The sequence below is a fragment of the Petaurus breviceps genome, unplaced genomic scaffold, assembly GCF_028583685.1.
Source record: "Petaurus breviceps papuanus isolate PSGF00001 unplaced genomic scaffold, PetGlider_PUasm1.0 189, whole genome shotgun sequence".
Classification (NCBI taxonomy): Eukaryota; Metazoa; Chordata; class Mammalia; order Diprotodontia; family Petauridae; genus Petaurus; species Petaurus breviceps.
In genome coordinates, this window is record NW_027185809.1 from 19,111,376 (window position 1) to 19,131,320 (window position 19,945).

The 19,945-nt window shown below is 37.4% G+C and overlaps 1 protein-coding gene across 6 annotated transcripts in view; it reads left to right on the forward strand.

Moving 5' to 3' along the window:
• WDR89 (WD repeat domain 89) overlaps positions 1-17,691 on the forward strand; it is a 66,541-nt gene extending 48,850 nt beyond the window's left edge. For 3 of the 6 annotated variants that reach the window (XM_069092021.1, XM_069092020.1, XM_069092017.1), the window contains one exon: positions 16,309-17,691. In XM_069092021.1, the coding sequence (XP_068948122.1) occupies positions 16,340-17,509 (1,170 nt within the window). In that variant the 5' untranslated portion in view covers positions 16,309-16,339 and the 3' untranslated portion in view covers positions 17,510-17,691. Of the gene's footprint in view, positions 1-3,386; positions 3,511-4,623; positions 4,781-16,308 lie in introns of those variants that run through there. The other 3 variants (XM_069092016.1, XM_069092019.1, XM_069092018.1) reach the window with 2 other exon arrangements.
• The last annotated feature ends 2,254 nt before the right edge of the window (positions 17,692-19,945 follow it).

Sequence of the window (19,945 nt, forward strand, 5' to 3'; positions counted from 1 at the left end):
CCTCTCTTTCTTCTTTCCTTCCTCCTTCCTTTCCTTTCTTACTTCCTTCCCTTCTTCCTTCCCCAGTTATACTCCTGTCTCTTCGATCTTCTTTTGTCCTTACCTTCTCCTCCCTTCCCACTCCCCTGCTTTTCAGCTCCTTTCTTTCTCCATTAAAAAGCCCTTTTTGAAGTGAGAGATTTATCTTTTTGGTTTGCATTTGCTTTCCTGGTCCTTACCACAACACCTGGCACATTGTAAGTGCTTGTTGGTGAGGGAGGCTGACAGAAATGCAGCCTCCTTGGTATTGCTTAGGATGAGGCCACTAGAACTTAGTCAACAAATTGTCATCAGTCTTTGCCTGCAGATCTCCAGTAAAAGGCAACATCCTATCTCTCAAGCAGTTTATTCTGTTTTTTGGATAGCTCTACTTGTTAGAAAGGCAGGTTGGTGGCACAGTGGATAAAAGCATCTGGCCTGGTGTCAGAAAGATTCATCTTCCCAAACTCAAATTTGGCTTCCAACACTTACTAGCCGTGTGACCTTGTGCAAGTCGCTTAACCCTCTTTGCCTCAGTTTCCTCATCTGTAAAATGAGCTGGAGAATGGCAAACTACTACAGTATCTCTGTCAAGAAAACCCCAAATGGGATCATTGAAGAGTTGGACACAACTGAAAAAATGACTGAACAATTGTTAGAAAGTTTTACCTGACATCAAATCTTAAATTAGTCAGTATTTCCACACATTGCTCCTGGTTCTGGCATCTGGTGCCAGACAAGTTTAATATCTCTTCTTCCTGAACATAGCTGTTGTTTCCTGTCTCCTCCCTATCATCTGTTCACCCCACCTTTCCCCTTCCATTCTCCAGGTCAAACATATCCAGTTCCTTTAACTGATACTCACGTGACATGGATTCCTGGTTGCCTCTTCTCAGTGCTTTCTGTGTTATCAGTATTCTTAAATTGTGGTGCCCAAATGAAGTGACCCAGCTATTATCTGATTAGGAAAGAGTTCAGAGGGAAGATCACCTGATTTCTGGGAGCTTTTGCCTTTCTTAATGCAGCCCCAGATTACATGAACTATTTTGACTGCCATAATATACTGCTGACCTGGATCTTTTTCAGACAAACTGTTGCTATTGAGTGGGGTATACTCTCTCTATATACCTCCTGTGAAGACTTCTCAGAATGAGGAGAAAGAACAGAAACTATCTGGACAGACCTAAGTCTTGAGTTTCCTAGGAAATTACACAACCAAGGACCCTTCCCCCCTTCCTTTGCTTTCAATCAGTTTGAAGCCATTCAGGAATTTTAGGAATCTCTTAGAGCCCTTCTCCCTTCTTCACTTTGGCTTTTGCCAAATAAGGATAGGTACATTTGGATTGGCTATCCCCTATGTCCTTGTTTCTTGTAAACTCCCTTCCAGCCACTGAGAAATAGTGGCAGGCTCCTTTGTTCTTTATCATTGGAGATTTCATACACAGATTGTAAGCCTGCCCCTCGGCCAGTGGGAGAGGGCTTGGCTGCATTAGGGTATAAATTCTTGTTCTGTGTTCTGTAGTATGCCTCATTATGCTGGTTCATACTAGTGGAAGGGATGCCCTCTTCTCGAGAGAACTGAATAAAACTTCCTGTTCCTTCCTCAATATATCTCTGACTTTTAGTTTTTTTGGGTAGGGGATTTTTGGGGTCCCTATACCGCACACATTATTAGGGCCTCTCTCTTATATTTATGATATTGACTTTTTGAACTCAAGACATACGACTTTACCTATGTGCTTTTTTATTTCATCTTAAAATTGACACAGTGCTCTAACCTATCAACATTCTTTCTGACTCCTGATAGTGGTTTCCTGTGTGGTAGCTATTCTTCCCAGCTTTGTGTTTTCTGCAGATCTGATGGATATGCTATCTTTAACTTAACTAGTATGTATCTCCCTATATTTTTTTCCACAAGAGTAGTATGAGATATTTGATCAAATGCTGAACTAAAACCTCTCTAAACTATATCCATACCCTTCTCCTGGTCTGCTGGTTTAGTAACTGTTAAAAAGGAAATAAGATTAGTCTGACATGACCTGTTCTTGGTGAGACTGTGCTAGCTCTTTATAATTAGCACTTGCTTTTCTAGTACCTACCATCTCTTTAATGATTCATTTTAGAATTTTATCAGGCACTGATATTGGGCTAACTGGCACACTGTTCTCTTTGACTTTTTGGAAAATCAGGACAAAATTTGCAATTCTTTAGTCTTACCTCTCCTATTCTCCATTACCTTTTGGATATTGCTGACAGTGCCTTAGCAGTGACATCTGTCAGGCCTTTCAGTTCTCAAGAATGATGAACTTCCAGATCAAGTGATTTGAACTTGTGAAGGACAGCCAAGTTGTCTGTCTACTTAATTATCTTGGGTATTGATTCCCTGTTAGCCATTCTTCTCTCATTCTCCTTAGCAGAGAAAAAACATGCAGAGTAAGAATTAAGCAGCTTTGCCTTCTGTCTTATCACTAATCACTGTCCTGTCCAGCCTATACTATAGTCTCTTCCCTTCCAAGATCTCCCGTTTGTTTTCACTCAATTACGGGAAAAACAAAACTGAAAAGTTGAAGGAGAAAAAGAACAGGATTAAGGAAGATTAAAGATCTGAAGAGAAGGCAGTTGACTAGGTAAGTAAAACCAATTAGGAAAGTAAATTAGTAATTAAAACAACTTGATGGAATTAGAAATTAGTATGGAAATGGAAGTGGTTGCTGGGTGTGGCTATAAATGTTGACTGGAAGCCCAACCACTCCCTTCCAATTGATATCAGCTATTACATTCTTTTGCTTGCAACAAATCTGTCTAATTACTGTTACCTAGCTCACATTTCTTCCTTGTAGGACCTTAGAATCATAAATTTAGAGCTAGAAATGACTTCTGAAGTCATCTAGTTAACTTTCTCATTTTGCAGAGGAAGAAACTTGGGCTCAGAGAAATTATTTGCCTGAAGACATGAGTTGTCAAGTAACAGAATTGAGATTTGAGCCCTAGTTCTTTGATCCCAAATCCAGCACTTTTTCAATTGCGCCATTTCATAAGAAAATTCTGAGGGACTATAGCAATCGTTCAATTTTGAGTCTTTGCTCAGTGTTCCTCCTCAAATTCCCATCCTTCCTCCCTTTGCCTATACAAATCCTGTCTATCCTCCAAGGTTCAAATCACATTTCTTCTTCTAAAGTTGTTATAGCTCATAATCATCCTTGAACTCTTGTAATATTTGTTATTTCTTCATTTGGTCCTCATGCCTATGACTTCTGAACTGTTAATTTCCCTGCTTTTTTAACTTTTGTTGTATAATATCTTGATTTCCCATATATCCTTCCTGACTGACATTCTGGACTACATTCTATAGTAGTTTTTTCCTCCAGTGTCTACCGGACATATATATTCTTAAATTTTACTTGTCATGTGGAGCACTGTAACATAGATCTAGCCTTGCAAGACTCTGTTTCCTTGTTAGACAGCTGCAGCATAGACAAATAAAATAATCAGGTAAGTTGAAGCATCTGCCTTTGTGGAACTCAGTTTAGTAGAGAAGAGATAGATCTGTGGCTTGTGTGTGAGTAGTACTGGGGTGTGGAGTTTATTTGATCTGAGATTGACAGCTCATCCCATTTTTTAACCTCTTAGCTCCATTTGTCCAGTCTGATCTCTAGAAAAGTTTTTTTTTTCAACTCTAAATGTAACAAACACCACACAAAATAACCAATTTCATACAGAGTAGAACAGAGAAAGGGGATTGTGCATGAACTTGCTTTCATGTATATAATACAAAGTATAGCTTCCTTTTTAATATTTTGCTTTGAACATAAAATAAGCATTTCCATATGTAAAATAGGATAGGAAAAGAGAATTTTGCATGAAAAGTAAAACTCTTACGTATATAACTTTTATTTTTAAAATATTTAATAATTTATCATTTAACTTTACTTAAGATTCTTTCTGCCTTCTGTTTTTTTCTATGCATTTTAAAAAATCCTCCAGTGAATGTCTTTTCTTTCTTTTTAATTTGGCTTCCCTTCCCTTACACTATCACCCACCATTCTGCTGTTGGGGAAAAAAACAAACAAACAAAACCTATCTAACAAAAAATATGGTTCAGCAAAATAAATGTCTACATTGGCCACGTTCAAAGTATATGTGTCATTTTCCTCCTTGAATCCATTAGCTCTATGTGAAGAGGTGGGTAGAATGCTTCATCACTGGTCCTTTGGAAACATAGTTGGTCATTACATTGAGTAGAGTTTTTAAGTCTATCAGAGTTGTTTTTCTTTGTTATTATCATAGAACATTGTTCTATTGCTTCTGCTCCCTTCGTCCTGCATCGTTTCATATAAGTCTTTGCAGGTTTTTCTGAAACCATCTGTTTCATCATTTCTTATGGTGAAATATGGAAGGGAAGTTTCAGTTTTAATGTGGAATGGGAACGTCTTACTGGTTGATTTACTAACCATAAAGAGCCAGGTGTGGGCTCTAAAGTTGTGAGGGTTGTTGAGCTCTTTTTGGACATGATATGCTGCAAATTTATGTATATTTTTGTTCATCTGTTGTATGCATGTGGAACGGCCCTTCTGATCAATAAGCCTTGCCTGTCTTCTACCACAGATGTGCCAAGCTTAAGACAAATGGATCCACTGAGAAAAATGTATACCCAGCAAACTTCTTGAAAGAAGGAACACTAGGCAATGTATACATTTTGCCTCCTGACAATCCCGAGTCCTCAGGTTTTCTTAGACAACTTGCTGTTTGATTAACCATAAAGGTTAGTTGAAGGAATTAAACTGCTTGCCATCCTTATCTTCAAATTGCATAGCAAGTCTCTCCCAGAATGCATACCATTGGTCTCCTCTGTAATTATGGATTACCAAGAATTGCTTACTAGTATGTGACTTTCTCAAGACTGTTTAACTGCCCCTACTTTCATTCATTAAATCAACTGATATTTATTAAGCACCTGTTAGGGATAGAGCACTGTGCTAGATCCAGTGGAATATGCAGAAGCATAAGACATGGTCCTTGCCTCGAGGGAGCTTATAGTCTATTTCAGGAGAATAGACTCTAAACATATGAAAACATACAAAACACATATCATGCTTGTGATGAAATGATAAAAACAGTACATTGTCTAGGAATTTAGGAGGAGAGAGATTACTATAGACCTGAGTTAATATGTGTCTGAAAAGCCACATGGCATAAAAGAGAAAATGAAGACGTAGGTTTCAATCCCATCTATCTTTGACAGTTCATAGTTTCAAGTAACTATCTTTTTTACCTCTGTAAAATGGGAATGATAGTGGTAGTAACTATCTCAAACTGTTGTAAGGCTTAAATAAGCACATTTTGAAGTGCTAAATAAGTTCTGGTTATGGTGATGATAAATGAAAAGGAAAGGACAGATTCAAAGGTAGAATTGACTTGTTAGACATCTTGAAACTCAGTATGTCCAAAATTGAACTCATCTTTTCCCCCCTATGCCCTTTCTTCTCATTTTACCTAACTGCCCAGGGAACTGCCATCCTCCCAGTCATTCATCCTTGCAAACTGTTTTATCTCCAGCTCCTCACTCTCTCTCACCCCTGTCCATATTCATATAGTTGCCAAGACGTGTTATCTTCTATAACATCTCTGGTGTGTTCCCATTTCTCCTCTGACATTGCCACCACCCTGATACGGGCCATCATCTCACATTTGGACTACTGTATTAGCCTTTTAGTTGGTCTTCCTGACTTGAGTTTCTCCCCAGTCCAATGTATCCACAAGGCTGCTAGGAGGCACAATGGATAGAATGCCGAAACCAGATTCAAGAAACTCAGAGTTTAAATACAACCTCAGACACTTGGTAGCTAAGTGCGTCACCTCAGTCTGCCTCCATTTCTTCAAATGTAAAATGGGGTAAATAGCATTTATCTCCCCGGGTTGTTGTGAGGATCAAATGGTATAATATATGTAAATATAAGTGCTGATGATTATTATTCTCCACTCAGCTGCCATCTTGATCTTCCTAAAGCACAAGTCTGACCAAGTCACCTACCATTCAGTAAACTCCAGTGGCTTTTCTGGGATAATATATAAACTTCTTTGTTTGACCTTTAAGACCCTTCATGATCTTGCACCTTCCTCCTTGTCTAGCCTTTTTTACTCTTTTCTCCACACACCGTACAATCCAGTAACACTGGCCCTTCTTACCCTTCCTTATAGAAACACTCCATCTCCCAACTTTAGACATTTTCACTCTTTCCCTTATCTGGAATTCTCTACCTCCTGCTAAAATAGTATCTTGTTCTGGATGCCTGACAACTCCCCCTCCCCCTCTAGTCAGCATAGTAAGTAAATTTGTGTGTGTGTGTGTGTGTGTGTGTGTGTGTGTGTGTGTGTAACAGTAGTAGGAAGTAAGATGGAAAAGGGGAACCTAGAAGTCACTTATGGACTGTCCTATAAATTAAGGGAGAATGAGTTACTTGCAAACTGTCTCATACATTAGAGGAGCATAGGAGCCACACTGGGAAACTGTCTCACAATTAAGATCACATCCTGAAAATATGTGGTAAATTAAGGGAAGCTAGCTAGGCTTTATTATTAAGGACCCCCAGTCCTGCTATGCTCCAGATGTGTGCAGTAGCAGTAGAATACCAGCAAAATATTAGGCTAATGAACTGATCCTAATGTGTTGCCAATTTTTAGTGGTGTGGGTGTGTTAAAGAATTAACCCTGGGGCAGCTAGGTGGCACAGTGAATAGAGCACCAGCCCTTGAGTCAGGAGGACCCGAGTTAAAATCTGGCCTCAGACACTTAACACAAAAACTAGCCGTGTGACCTTGGGCAAGTCACTTAACCCCAGTTGTCCTTCCCCCCAAAATTAACCCTAAGTTGTCTGTCCCCCACTACCAAATGAGACCTCAAACTCTTCCCCGCCACCACTGTAATTCCCCCCCCCTTCTCATTCCCATTGACATCTTCCCTCATTAAACTGTGATCAGAGCATTACTGTAGGGGTGGCTAAGTGGCACAGTGAAAAGAGCACTGGCCCTAGAGTCAGAAGGACCTGAGTTCAAATCTAGCCTCAGACACTTAACACTTATTAGCTGTGTGACCTTGGGCAACTCACTTAACCCCAATTGCCCCCTGTAAAAAAGCAACAAACAAACAAAAAAACATTACCGTTTGTTGCTATCATGGTCTTTCCTGGAGGGTATCCAAAAAAAATTGGCTATGCCTGCCCTTCCATCCTCAACCTAGCAGCCCCACTCCCTTAATCATAACCTGGGATCTCAAGGACTGAGACTATATTAATAGCCCCTCCTACCCCTGAACAAGCTGGGTACAATGAATTGATGGATAGAAAGCAACGATGAATAGATGAACCTCTTGTCCACTTCCAGGTGATTGTTTTTCCTTTTATCTGTGTTGCAATAAATCAGTAATAATATATAAATTGCTGCATTTCACCACATAATTGTCGTACAGTGTGTGTGTGTGTTTCTAGTCCAAAAATTGCTATATAACCTTTTATTGTATAATTGTCATGTGACATAATTCTGTTTGTCACACCACTTGAAAACAGAACAACATTGTATTTACCAGTGGCATATGGATACACATTTATCTTGTGAACTTCAGGCTATGAGTCTAGAATTCTTAGCACATGTGTATTGTCATTATATTTCTCAAAGCCAATTTGCATGGTTTGTTTAGAGTACTACAGTACTAATGGTTTCCTACTCAACTCAATGAAGAGCCATTGGCGTAAGGGGAGTGGGTGGGCACGCGAAACTGCTATGAGTAAGTCACATGATATGGTAAGACTTGCAGTTTCCCACACTAGCTAAACTGTACAGTTCATCTGCCAGTGATACAGTTTAGTGACTGAGGGCGGACTCACAGACTCCACGTTCCTCTTCCATGCTCCCAACTCTTGTCTGAATTCACCCAACCATCACCCAGATTCACAGGTAGGCATCTTCCAGCTCCTGGAAGATGTTCTTCTCCCTGTTCTTACATCCTTCCTGCTCTGGTCTTTGGCAAATCCCTCCCACTGTGGGCTTCACAGGTTCTGTTTCTAACAAAAACTTGATATAATCATAGGTGAGGCTCAAAGGCTCTTGAAGAGCTGAAACAAGGTGCTAAGTACTCCTTTGCTTGCCATTACAATGTTATGTCATGATTCTTAAAGTCAGTGAACTTTTCATTGTATTCTCCAATTAATAGATCTATAACAACTGTGTGGAGTTTTTTTGGAGGGGGGAAGGTTAGGGCAATTGGGGTTAAGTGACTTACCCAAGGTCACATGGCTAGTTTTGTGTTAAATGTCTGAGGCCGGTTTTGAACTCAGGTCCTCCTGACTCCAGGGCCGGTGCTCTATTCACTGTGCCACCTAGCCGCCCTATACAACTGTGTATTCTTAAAATGATTCACATATATCATCCTGTTCATCAGTGACCTTTGCTAAGTGGGGAAAATATTCATCAAAATTTATTTTTCAAGAAGTGTTTTGAAAAAAAATAGCTTTTTTCAAAATGCTTGGATTTTTAGCCATATATCATATATAGACTTAGTTTTACCTTGCAAAGAAATATTCAGGTTATTTTGATTTGATATATCACACAGAAATGCAGCATTTATATAGAAATCTTTCAGTAATTCATATTGCTGATTCTCTTCTTCCTAAAATGTAATTGTCCATTCTTGTAGAGATAAAATTTTGGTTAACACCTGCCCCAGTGATAGCCAGTACACTTTAGAATGATATGGTAAATCCCTACTGAATACCTCATCTTTCAACTTTAGCATATTACAAAACTGAGGATGTTGTATTGCATTTGCACAAATGTAGTTAACAATACTTACAGCTTGTTGCAAAGTGTCACTTAAAAAGTAGCTTTAGCACAGAGATTTTTCTGATGCAAGATACAAAGAAAAGAAATGAGAGAATCTGGATTTGTCAGTACTTTTTTTCATTTGTACAATAAACCCTACATACACTCACTAACTTTACCAAATTCACTCCAACTTCATGATATTTATCTTTTTTTTTCTTTTAAAGCAATCGGGGTTAAGTAACTTGCCCAAGGTTACACGGCCAGGTATTTCTGGGTGGATGCTAAGTATCTGAGCCCGGATTCAATCCCCAGGTCATCCCGACACTGGGGCCGGTGCTCTTATTTGCTGTGCTACCTGGCTGCCCCTATGATATTTATCTTGAAAGTTGTTAAAGATATCTATTCCCCATGTTCTGTTTGCAAGAGTACCCAACCCAAAGTGAGGAACATAAAAGAAAATCTGTTAAGACCTCAATGAAGTACAAATCCTGTGCTGAGTCAGTAGTATCAGTTGATTCCTTTAAAGCAGTTGAATAATAGATATTTTCCTTTTGAAGTATTGCATGGCATTGTTCTGCTAAGTTGAAGTCTGATTCATGCTGCCAATCAGTTACGGTACTCCTTGAAAGAGGCAGTTGTTTGTACTTTGAAATGTTATCAAGGTCTAATTCATTCTTTCACAATTTCTACATCACTGAATTCTTTTTTTCCTGAGTATTTACGCTACTTTATAAGTTGCTTCAGTGGCATTATTTCTAGGTCCTATTACTACTTGAAAGAATTCCCTTTGCTTTTGCTTTTCACCTTTTAATTTCTGTAATACAACCTTTTGCACCTCATTCTAACTTAAATATTTGTTGTCCTTATGAGTGTTATAATGCTGATGAGCACTGAATTTCTTTAATGTTGTTATTGCAGTATCACAGAGCAAGCAAATCATCTTTAATAGAAACAAGATAATATTGCAATTCCCAATCCTCACTAAAAAAAAAAAAAATCTGTTTTCTTCAGTGTCTTTTTGACCTTGACGTGATGGGCTGGTAAGCAGATAGAATTAAAAAAAAAAAACTATTGAGCTGTGTAACTATTCCCAAATTTCACTTCAAACAGAAACACAGTATATTGTAGTCAAAACCTGATCACAAACTGGAATACTTGACCCCCATAAACTCTCGCCAGCCAACCCTGTGAGGTGGTGGTGCCGGTCAGGCAGGGGAAGTTAGGACTAAATAATGAGCATAGCAGCTGTCAGTTTAGCCCTTATGGCTTGTTAATGTTCTAATTGTGCTGATTAATCTGAGAGGATTATTTAGTTGAAACTTATTCGTTATTTTGAATATGTTCTTTTTAAAAATAAAATACAAAAGATGAATAAAAATAAAAGGAGTTTAGGGCAGCTAGGTGGCGCAGTGAATAAAGCACCAGCCCTGGAGTCAGGGGGACTTGAGTTCAAATTTGGCCTCAGACACTTAACACTTACTAGCTGTGTGACCTTGGACAAGTCACTTAACCCCAGTTGCCCTGCCTTCCCTCCTCCAAAAAAGCCCCCCCAAAAAAAGTTCTTTAAAATTTGGATTCAGTCAAAAGACTGCACTTAAGGACCTGCAAGACCACATGTGGCCTTAAGGGTGCAGGTTCCCTACCCTTGGTATAGCCCTATCCTCTCCTGACCTTGAGTTTCTTATCTCTACCTGCCTATTGAATATCTTGAACTGGATGTCCCTTAGACATCTTAAACTCAGCAGGTCCAAAACTGAACTTATTACCTATTCCCCATACACACTCCCTTCTTCCTAATGTCTGTCCCATTATCAGAGGTACCACCATCCTCCCTAGTCACCCAGTTTCCCAGCCAAGTTGTCATCTTCAAATCCTCACCACCTTCTACCCAATCCATTCTCCTGACAAGGCATGTCCGTTTTACCTTTGTACCATCACTCTCCTGTGGGGGAACATGTCCTCTTCTCCACTCTGGCATTCGATTCCTTGATTCTGTAGCTTGTTTGTCCACAGTTGCTTGGATGTTGTCTCTCTCATTAGACTGTGCTCTTTGAGAGCAAGATTTGTCTTTGTGCTTTTCCTTGTGTCTCCAGATGCTAGCACAGTGCCTGGCACAGAGGCACTGAATAAAAGCTTTTTGGCTGACTGGCAGTGTCTTTAAAAACAAATTATTGAGCACTGGCCCTAGAGTCAGGAGCTGACTTTGACACTTAATCGCCGTCAGCTCGACCCTCAGTCAGTCACTTAACCCTGATTGCTTCGCCAAACAACAAAAGCAAACAAACAAAAAACAAACTATCATGAGTTGGAGTTAGTAGGTTTTACTAATTGTTACTACCTGTGACACAAAAAATGTTAAGAACCTCTTACCTAGATAAAAAAAAAAGTCATGTAAACAAATCAGAGTAGGAGATCACTTTTTCAGCTATGCATTGGGAAATAGTTCTTAGTCAAATATTTGATAGAAATGATTATAGGAGGTAAAATGAACAATTATGATAACATAAATTGAAAAACTTTTGCACAAACAAAATCAATACAACTAGAATTAGAAAGGAAACATTTAACTGGGGGAAAATGTTTACAACAAAATTCTCTGATCTTAAGGTGTGATATACAAAGATATATAGCTGATTTTTTTAAAAAAGCCATTTTGCCAAAGATATAAAGTGAGATATCAATAAACACATAAAAATAGTATTCCAATTTACTAATAATTAGAGAAAAGCAAATTGTCACCTCTAAAATTCTACGTCAGACTTATCAGATTGACAAAAGTGACAAAAATGGAAAAATAATAATTGTTGGAGTGGCTGTTCAAGGACAAGCATACTAATACACTTGTTAGTAGAACTTTTTAAAATTAATTTTATTTTTTTTTGGCTATGTTTTAAGTTCCAAAGTATCTCCCTTCCCCCAATACTAGAAAAGGCCATCGTTTGACACAGATTCATAAATATATGTAAAACCATTCTGTGCATACTTGTTCTATTTATCAGTTATTTCTCTGGAGGGGTGATAGCATCTTCATAGGCCCTTTTTAGTTGATTTGAGTATTTATAATCAAAATAACTTGGTTCACAATTATTCTTTGAACAGAGTTGCTGTTACTATATACACTGTTCTCTTGGTTCTGTTCATTTAGATGTCATCGTAGTAGTATTCCACCACAATCATGTACCACAACTGTTTGAGCCATTCTCCAATTGATGGGCATCCTCTCAATTTCTAGTTCTTTGTCATCACAGAGAGCCGCTACAAATTTTTTATATTATATAGGTTCTTTTCCTTTTTCCCTGATCATCTCAAGAAACATGGTAGAAATCTTAAAAGCAGTTTAGAAGTAACCCCCCCAAAGTCACTAAACCCTGCTAGCCTTTGATTTAGCAATACCATTGCTAGACCTATACCTCAGAGAGACTACTTTGGTTACAATTATCTAAGTTAAAATTATGTATACAAAAATGGAATGAATGCACAAAGATAATTGAAAGAGGCTTAGAAAGAAAGAATAGTTAAGTAACAAGTTGTTATGGCTACTTGTTGAAAGTCGAAATTAATTTTTAACATTCAAAAGTCAAATTCATAACTAACTTTTCAAAAGCGAATAATAGAAATACAGAGCATTACCCAACATTGCACTGTGAGATGCGGGTACTAGGAAGGCAAATTCCAGTTCTCCTGATTGTGTTTTTGTTTTTCTGTTCCACGCCATTGCCTCTCTAATACGATTGAATCGCTATTTATATTTCTTTGTTTTGTCTTGGGATGTTCGGGAGGTTTAACTTATTTTTTTCCCCTCACGATTACTTCCATTTGGGCTTTGAAGAAAGTTCTGCCAGGTCCTCATGGGGATGCAGTGTTCTTTTTAGCCCGGTCCGTCTTTATGGATGCTCCAGGACCCCCTGCAGATACTTGTCATCGTTATTTAAAGCCAGAGTCGGAGTTGGCAGATTGAGACGTCTGATTTCTTGACAAGAAGAAAAAAGAAATTTGTGAATCATTATTTTTTTGAAAATGCTTAAAGATTTAAGGGGCAGCTAGGTGGCACAGTGGATATAGCACTGCTCCTGTAGTCAGGAGGACCTGAGTTCAAATCTAGTCTAAGACACTTGACACTTGATGGTTGTGTGACCCTAGGCAAGTCACATAACCCCGAATGCCTTGCCAAAAAACTTTAAAGATACTGAGCCAAGAATGTTCATGTGTGTGTGTTTCATATCATTTAGCTATATTATATTATTGCAGTGCTCAAGTAATATGGTATTCTCCTCCAAAGTAACTTTTTATTTTTATTAAGCACTTACTACATACAATTTTTTTTATAGACCTTATTGGAGAAGCAGAGAAATTTTAAAAAGCCCTCCTCTTGAGAAGATAGATTACAATCTAATTAGAACGATAAGATACACAGTTAAAAAACAATAAAGAGGTAGCATTTCAGTATGAAGTTTCATAAGACAGTATCTGATGAGTGGCATTAGACAGTGGATGCATGGGGATGTCAGAGGCTCTTGGTTCTCGAGTTGCAGTGTTTACAGAGGGCTTTACAATAGTCTGCACAGTTTCACTGAAAGAGTACTAGACTGGAAGTCCAGACACGATCCCACTAAGTCTGTGCACCTCTTCACATCAGAATTATTCATTAGGCAACAATAAATGCTTTTCTCTTAATCTCCCTGTTATCCTGAGAATCTTTAAGACTTTCTGTGTTCTTAATGTGGTCTCTTTAACACATTTTTTCGTAACGTCTATGATAGTTTCTTCGTTTAGTCCTGAGTCAGTCTTTTACCGACAGTGTAACCTTTGTCCCTCTGAGCCTCAATTAGACTAGATCATGGTTGCAGAACCTATGGCTCTCTAGGTCCTCCAGGGAGGCCCTTTGACTGAATACAAACTTCATTTCCTTTTATTAAGGAAATCTGTTCTATGAAATTTAAATTAATTCAAAAGGCCTCCCTGGAGGACCTAGAGGGCCTCATGTGGTCTTGGTCACAGGTTTCCTACCCCTGGACTAGATAATCTCAAAGCATCTTTCCAGTTCTAAAATTATATTTTCCTGAATTTTTGAACTGATGTAAAAAAAAAGTATGGAGATGGAGGCATTCCACAATGCAATTGCAGTCCAATTTGTAATTACAGTCAATCCTCAACTTGTGTGAGGGCAACGTTCCTAGAAAAAGGTGTGAAAGTAAAACACTCAAATCTTATTAACACATTGAATATTAGGTTCCTGTGACCACCAAAAAAACCCCAAACTGTAATCTTTCATTAGAGATACCTGAAAATATATTTTTCTGGATACAATTCTTTATAACATTATGATAGTGGGCACTTTTCCTAACAAAGTAACCATGAAATAACCTATAAAATGCAGTATACAAAACAAAATTTCTTATGTGCAAAACATTTTCTTTCACTAGCAATTCCCCAAAATTGAATTTTTGTGCTAATACCATTGATTTAAGACAATATTAACTTTTCATAACCCATGAAATCTATTGTACCATAAGTATTGTATAAGAAATAAAATTCTTAAAGCTAAAACATTTACCTTTCACTGTGTTAAGATGGTGGTATGGGAGGCGGCTAGGTGGCGCAGTGAATAGAGCACCGGCCCTGAAGTCACAAGGACCTGAGTTCAAATCCAGCCTCAGACACTTAACACAAAAACTAGCCATGTGACCTTGGGCATGTCACTTAACCCCAATTGCCCTCCAAAAAGCAAAAAAAAAAAAAGATGGTGATGTGAGGGTGTTGTAACAGTATACTCTCCTGCTGTAAACCTCTTCTGCCTTTGTTGTCCTCTGAAAACCAAGGGAGAAGTTGCTGGGACTTTAGTAACTGCTGTCAGAAGATGCCAAAACTAGTGAGTTCTCAGTGTCACTTTAGAGCCCAAAGGGCTGGCCCTATACTTCTGGGGTATAATTGCAACACAAAACTTGACATTTTAAAGGCATATGAAAATATGCAAAAAATGCACTTTGGTGAGGTGAACAAGACCACTGAAACGCTTAGTAGGATGCACCAGCTGTTCCACAAACTTGTGATCATTGTGCCTCATTTTTTTCTCTACTGCATATAGCTGTGAATGTGTTCAGTTGCCAACACAAAGGTGAAAATGAGGTTACTAATAAAATCATACGAATGCTTGAAGTCGTGGAAGTTCAACACATGAATGTTGAAGATTGTATGTTCTGAAAAAGTTTTGTAGGGAAAGTTCAGAAGGGGGACACAGGAAATTTTGTTCCTACTTTGTTAAATTTAATATGACTTTTTAAAATGTACATAACCAAAGTTCATGGGTTCATATATAATCTTATATATGTATATATTATATATAGGGTTCATATGTAATTATATATGGGTTCATATATTATATCTATATATAGGTTCATATATGATCTTCATATATAATCTATAATTTTTGCTGATAAGATAATAGTTGTTAGGTGAAGGTAAGACAGTCTGCCCAGATGTGGATTTATTATTGAGAGGCAGTAGTAACTATAACAAAGTATTAACAAGTTTAAAACAAATCAAAGGGTGGGACAAATGTATTTATATGTGTATATCAGTGGTACCTTCTGTACAGTTTATAGTCTTTAAAGAGTTGCCCAGGATACTGACAGCTTAAGAGATTGACCAGAGATGCCTTCCTTACCCACTATGTGTCAGAATAGGACTATCAAGGCTGACTCCCACTATTCTGAACTTCTCTTTAAACCAGAATTACTAGGTGAAAATAAATGCTTTTCATTTGATTTCTGAGGCTAGATTTTTGCCAGGCCTTCCTGACTCCAGGTCCCCTGCTTTACCCACTTTAATACTGAGCCCCCCCTTCCCCCTCATTAATCTTCTGAAAAGTTTGGGGGTCATGGCCAGACTTTTGAGTACAGCCAAAATGGAATGAAAACCAAGTAAGGGCCAGAATTGAGCTAGAATTTAGTGTTTCTTGTGGGTTTTTTAAAGTTAATTTATTTACTTTTAGTTTTCAACATTTACTTCCATTATTTTTAAACTTTCTCCCCCCTCCCTCCCCAAGACAGCATGCAATTTGATATAGGCTCTACATATATATTCCTATTTAATGTTTCTTGTTGAAGGGGAAAGGATAAGAGGGGTACACCAGAATAAAGTAGAATTTCTTTATTCTACTTAGCTTCCTCTGCTGTAATGCAATGGAAAGACACAGAAGAGGTAATAAATATGGACAAAATATACATAGGATGTAGCCAGAGTGAAGTTTCTTACCTCTCCTTACTTGTCCCCCTTCTCTTTTTGCTTTACCTAAAATATTTGTGATTACATTCACCATGGTGGAATGGCATTTGATTTTAGATTTAGTGTAACTTATTACAGGAATAACTTTTCTTTTGTGCATTTTATCAAAAAAAAAAAACAGCTTCCTTTGTTTTGATTGTAATTTTTGGAGGTGCTTTGAGTTTAACTTACATTTTGGTTCTTGTTACAGATTTTAACTACCTTTGAATGCTGCTATAGGTATGGAGAAGATTGAAGAAAATTTTGCAGATTTGTCCATCGCTAGACGTTCTGCAGTGACTGAAAAGCCCACTTACCTCCTTGACATAGACACTTCAAAAAATGTACAGGAAGAAAACAGATGCATAGTTGCTATTTCATGTTCCAATGGATCAGTTAGACTATATAATAAAGAGACGTTAAGTTTGCTAAGGGAATTTAATGGACAGCCTGGACTCCTTAAAGGAGTCAAATTTGCACATTCCAATTCCCGTGTATTTTCAGCATGCACAGATGGCACTGTAAAATGTTGGGATGTGCGCTTATCTGGCCAAACACCAGTACAGGTGTTCAAGGGTTATCCTTCCAATGTTTTCATCAGTTTTGATATTAATTGTAATGATCATATAATTTGTGCTGGCACTGAAAAAGTTGGTGATGATACTTTAATGGTATTCTGGGATGCAAGAATTAGTTCTCAAAATACAAACCATGTAAAAGACCCGTTAGGTGTATATTCAGAGACACACAGTGATGATATAACCCAGGTATGTTTTCATCCTGACAATCCTAACATGATAGTTTCAGGATCAACTGATGGACTTGTGAATGTTTTTGATATAAGCGTTGACAATGAAGAAGATGCCCTGATTGCAACTTGTAACTCTGGTTCCTCAGTAAGTTATGTTGGTTGGTCTGGGAAGGAATACAAGCAGATTTACTGTATGACACATGATGAAGGATTTTGTTGGTGGGATCTTGCCAATTTAGATACTGATCAACCAGTTACGTGTTTGAATATCCAGGATGTCAGAGAAATAATTAATGTGGAAAATAGGAATCTGGATTATTTGATTGGTGGCTTATATCATGAAAAAACAGACCAACTGTTGGTTGTTGGAGGTACAAATACAGGAACTATTCACTTAATAAACTGTGACTCTTCAGGATTGACATACATGAGAAGTCTTGAGGGGGGGCATTCTGCCACAGTTCGTTCCTTCTATTGGAGTATACAGGATGATTCTTTACTAACTGGTGGAGAAGATGCACAACTGTTACTTTGGAAACCTGGAGCTACTGAAAGGACTCTTGCAAAGAAGGATAACCTGAAAATAGCTTCTTCTGTGCAGAAACGTGTTAGAGTTCACAGTAATGATTCTTACAAAAGTAAGAAAAAGCATAGTTGTTAAAATTATTTGATCTTGCCTGGTCTTATTTCAGTTATTTTTGCATATACTATTTCTACAATATATTATAGCCTTTATATAGAAATGGACTGATTTGTAAATAAGCTTTTGGATGTACAGAAAAAGCTTTGATTTGGATAGATCTTGAAATGTCATAAAATGAAACACTTCTGAATTCAAAAGAACTGTCTGAATACCATTAATTTTTTAAAACTTAATCATTGTTAAATTGATAGATGATGTATTTTAAAATCAAATTAATTTTTTAAAAAAGCCTTTTTTTTTTTTTCCTTTTGGAGGGCTGGTGGGGTTAAGTAACTTGCCCAAGGTTACACGACTACTTTTTTGTGTGGGTGTTAAGTGTCTGAGGCCGGAACCGAACTCAGGTCCTCCTGACTCTGGGGCTGGTGCTTTATTCACTGCACCACCTAGCCACCCCATAAACAAGCCTATTCTTGAGTTAAGAAACTACATGAATCCATGGTAGTTAATGAGATCACCAAGTGAAATAGTAGAGAAGGGAAAGGCATACACGCTGTTGCTCAATAGAAACCTATCTAAAAAACAAAGACACTCATAGAATAAAGATGAGAGCCTGGAACAAAATTTATTCTGCATTGAATGAATCCAAGAAGCAAAATTTGCAATTATGCTATCAGACAAACCAAAAATGAAAATTCACAATGTAAACTATAAGCAAGGATATTACCTTTTGCTAAAAGAAACTATAGACAATGAACCAATATCAGTATCAAACTTATATGTTCCAAATACAATAGCATCAAAATTCATAAAGGAAAACTGAATTACAAGAAGACATAAATAACATTAAGACAAGAAAACAGCAATAGCAGATCTTCATTCTCCTTTGAGTTGGATTAAATCTAACAAAGATTAACAAAAGGAAAAATAAAGAATTGAACAAATTCCTGCAGTACTTATGGTATTTTCTAGAATAAAGAATTACACATTTCTCAGCATTTCCTGGTACCTTTGCTAAAATTGATAATGTTTTAAGGCATAGAGAAATTACAAATAAATATTTAAAAAAATCCTTTACAGATCCCAGTGCAATAAAAATCGTCATCAGTTTAAGGAACACAAACAAAAGACACAGACCTAAATATAAAACAATAATAAAATCCTAATAATTAAATGGGTAACGAGAATTATCAAAAAGCAAATAAAATGATAAAAGTTTATGAACTGAAAAAATGCAAAAGAAGCATAAAAGAAGAAATATTGAAAAAAATAAAGTGGAAAACAATGGGAATGATAAAATTAAAGGCTCATTTTTGGAAAAGACGACAAAACTGATAAACTTTTAGCCAAACTGATAAAAAAAAAAAGGATGGAAGAAAATTTAATCAACAAAATAGTAAGTGAACAAAGTAAAATCATAAGAAAAATAGATTAAAAAAATATAACCTATTATGCCAACAAAACTGACAACATAAAATATAGGACTACCTTTAAAAATTTTAAATATCCAAACTAACAGAACATCAAATAAAGATCTTGACTAATCCAATCTTTGAAAAGGAAATAGAACTGTTTATAAAGGACTGGAGGTAGGGGTGGGAGGGTGGAGGTGAGCAGGGGGCAGAAAGGAAAGAGAGGGTGGAACTCCTAATCCGAATGGATTTACAGGAAAATTCTATTAGACTTTTAAAGATTAATTAGTAACAATATTACAAAAATTCTTTTTATAAAACAATATAATTCTAATATCTAAATCAGGGAAAGGTAAAACACAAGAGAACTACAGACTGTGATTAATGAATATTTGATGAAGTATGGGCTCTGGGAGCCCCCTGGAGCTCTCCTTGATTCCTTGAGGTACAGGCTCTGGGAACTTCCCTTGGATTCTTGATTAAATCATCCCATTTGATGAGGCATTTGCATAAGGCCATAAGCCTTACATTGTGGCTGGCCCCAGACCTCTAGCCTAGTTACTAACTGCTAGCTACTAACTCTAGCCTAGTTACTAGGCTAGCCCTCCATTGTTCATCTACTTCCCACCCTTGAGCCTTGAGCCACTTGGCCACCCCTGCAAGGGAACTTTTAATACATTTTCTTTTCTTTGGCTGAGAAGACTTAAGTAGAATTCATTTGGCAGGACCTGGCATGTTGGTATTTTGGGGTCTCCAGAGCAACCCTAACCCCCTTTATGGGTAATCTCTTCATAATCTTGTTGAACAGATTATAGCAATTTATCCAAGAAATTATTTATTATGGCTAAGTTGAATTTTTTCAGGAATGCAAGCATGATTCGATCAACATATTAGAAATAAAAAATATTCTAGGGGCAGCCAGGTGGCGCAGTGAATAAGAGTGCCAGCCCCAGAGTCAGGAGACCTGAGATTGAATCCCGGCTCAGATACTTAGCACCACACCCAGTGCTTAAAAAAAAAAAAATAAAAATATTCTAAAGAAACA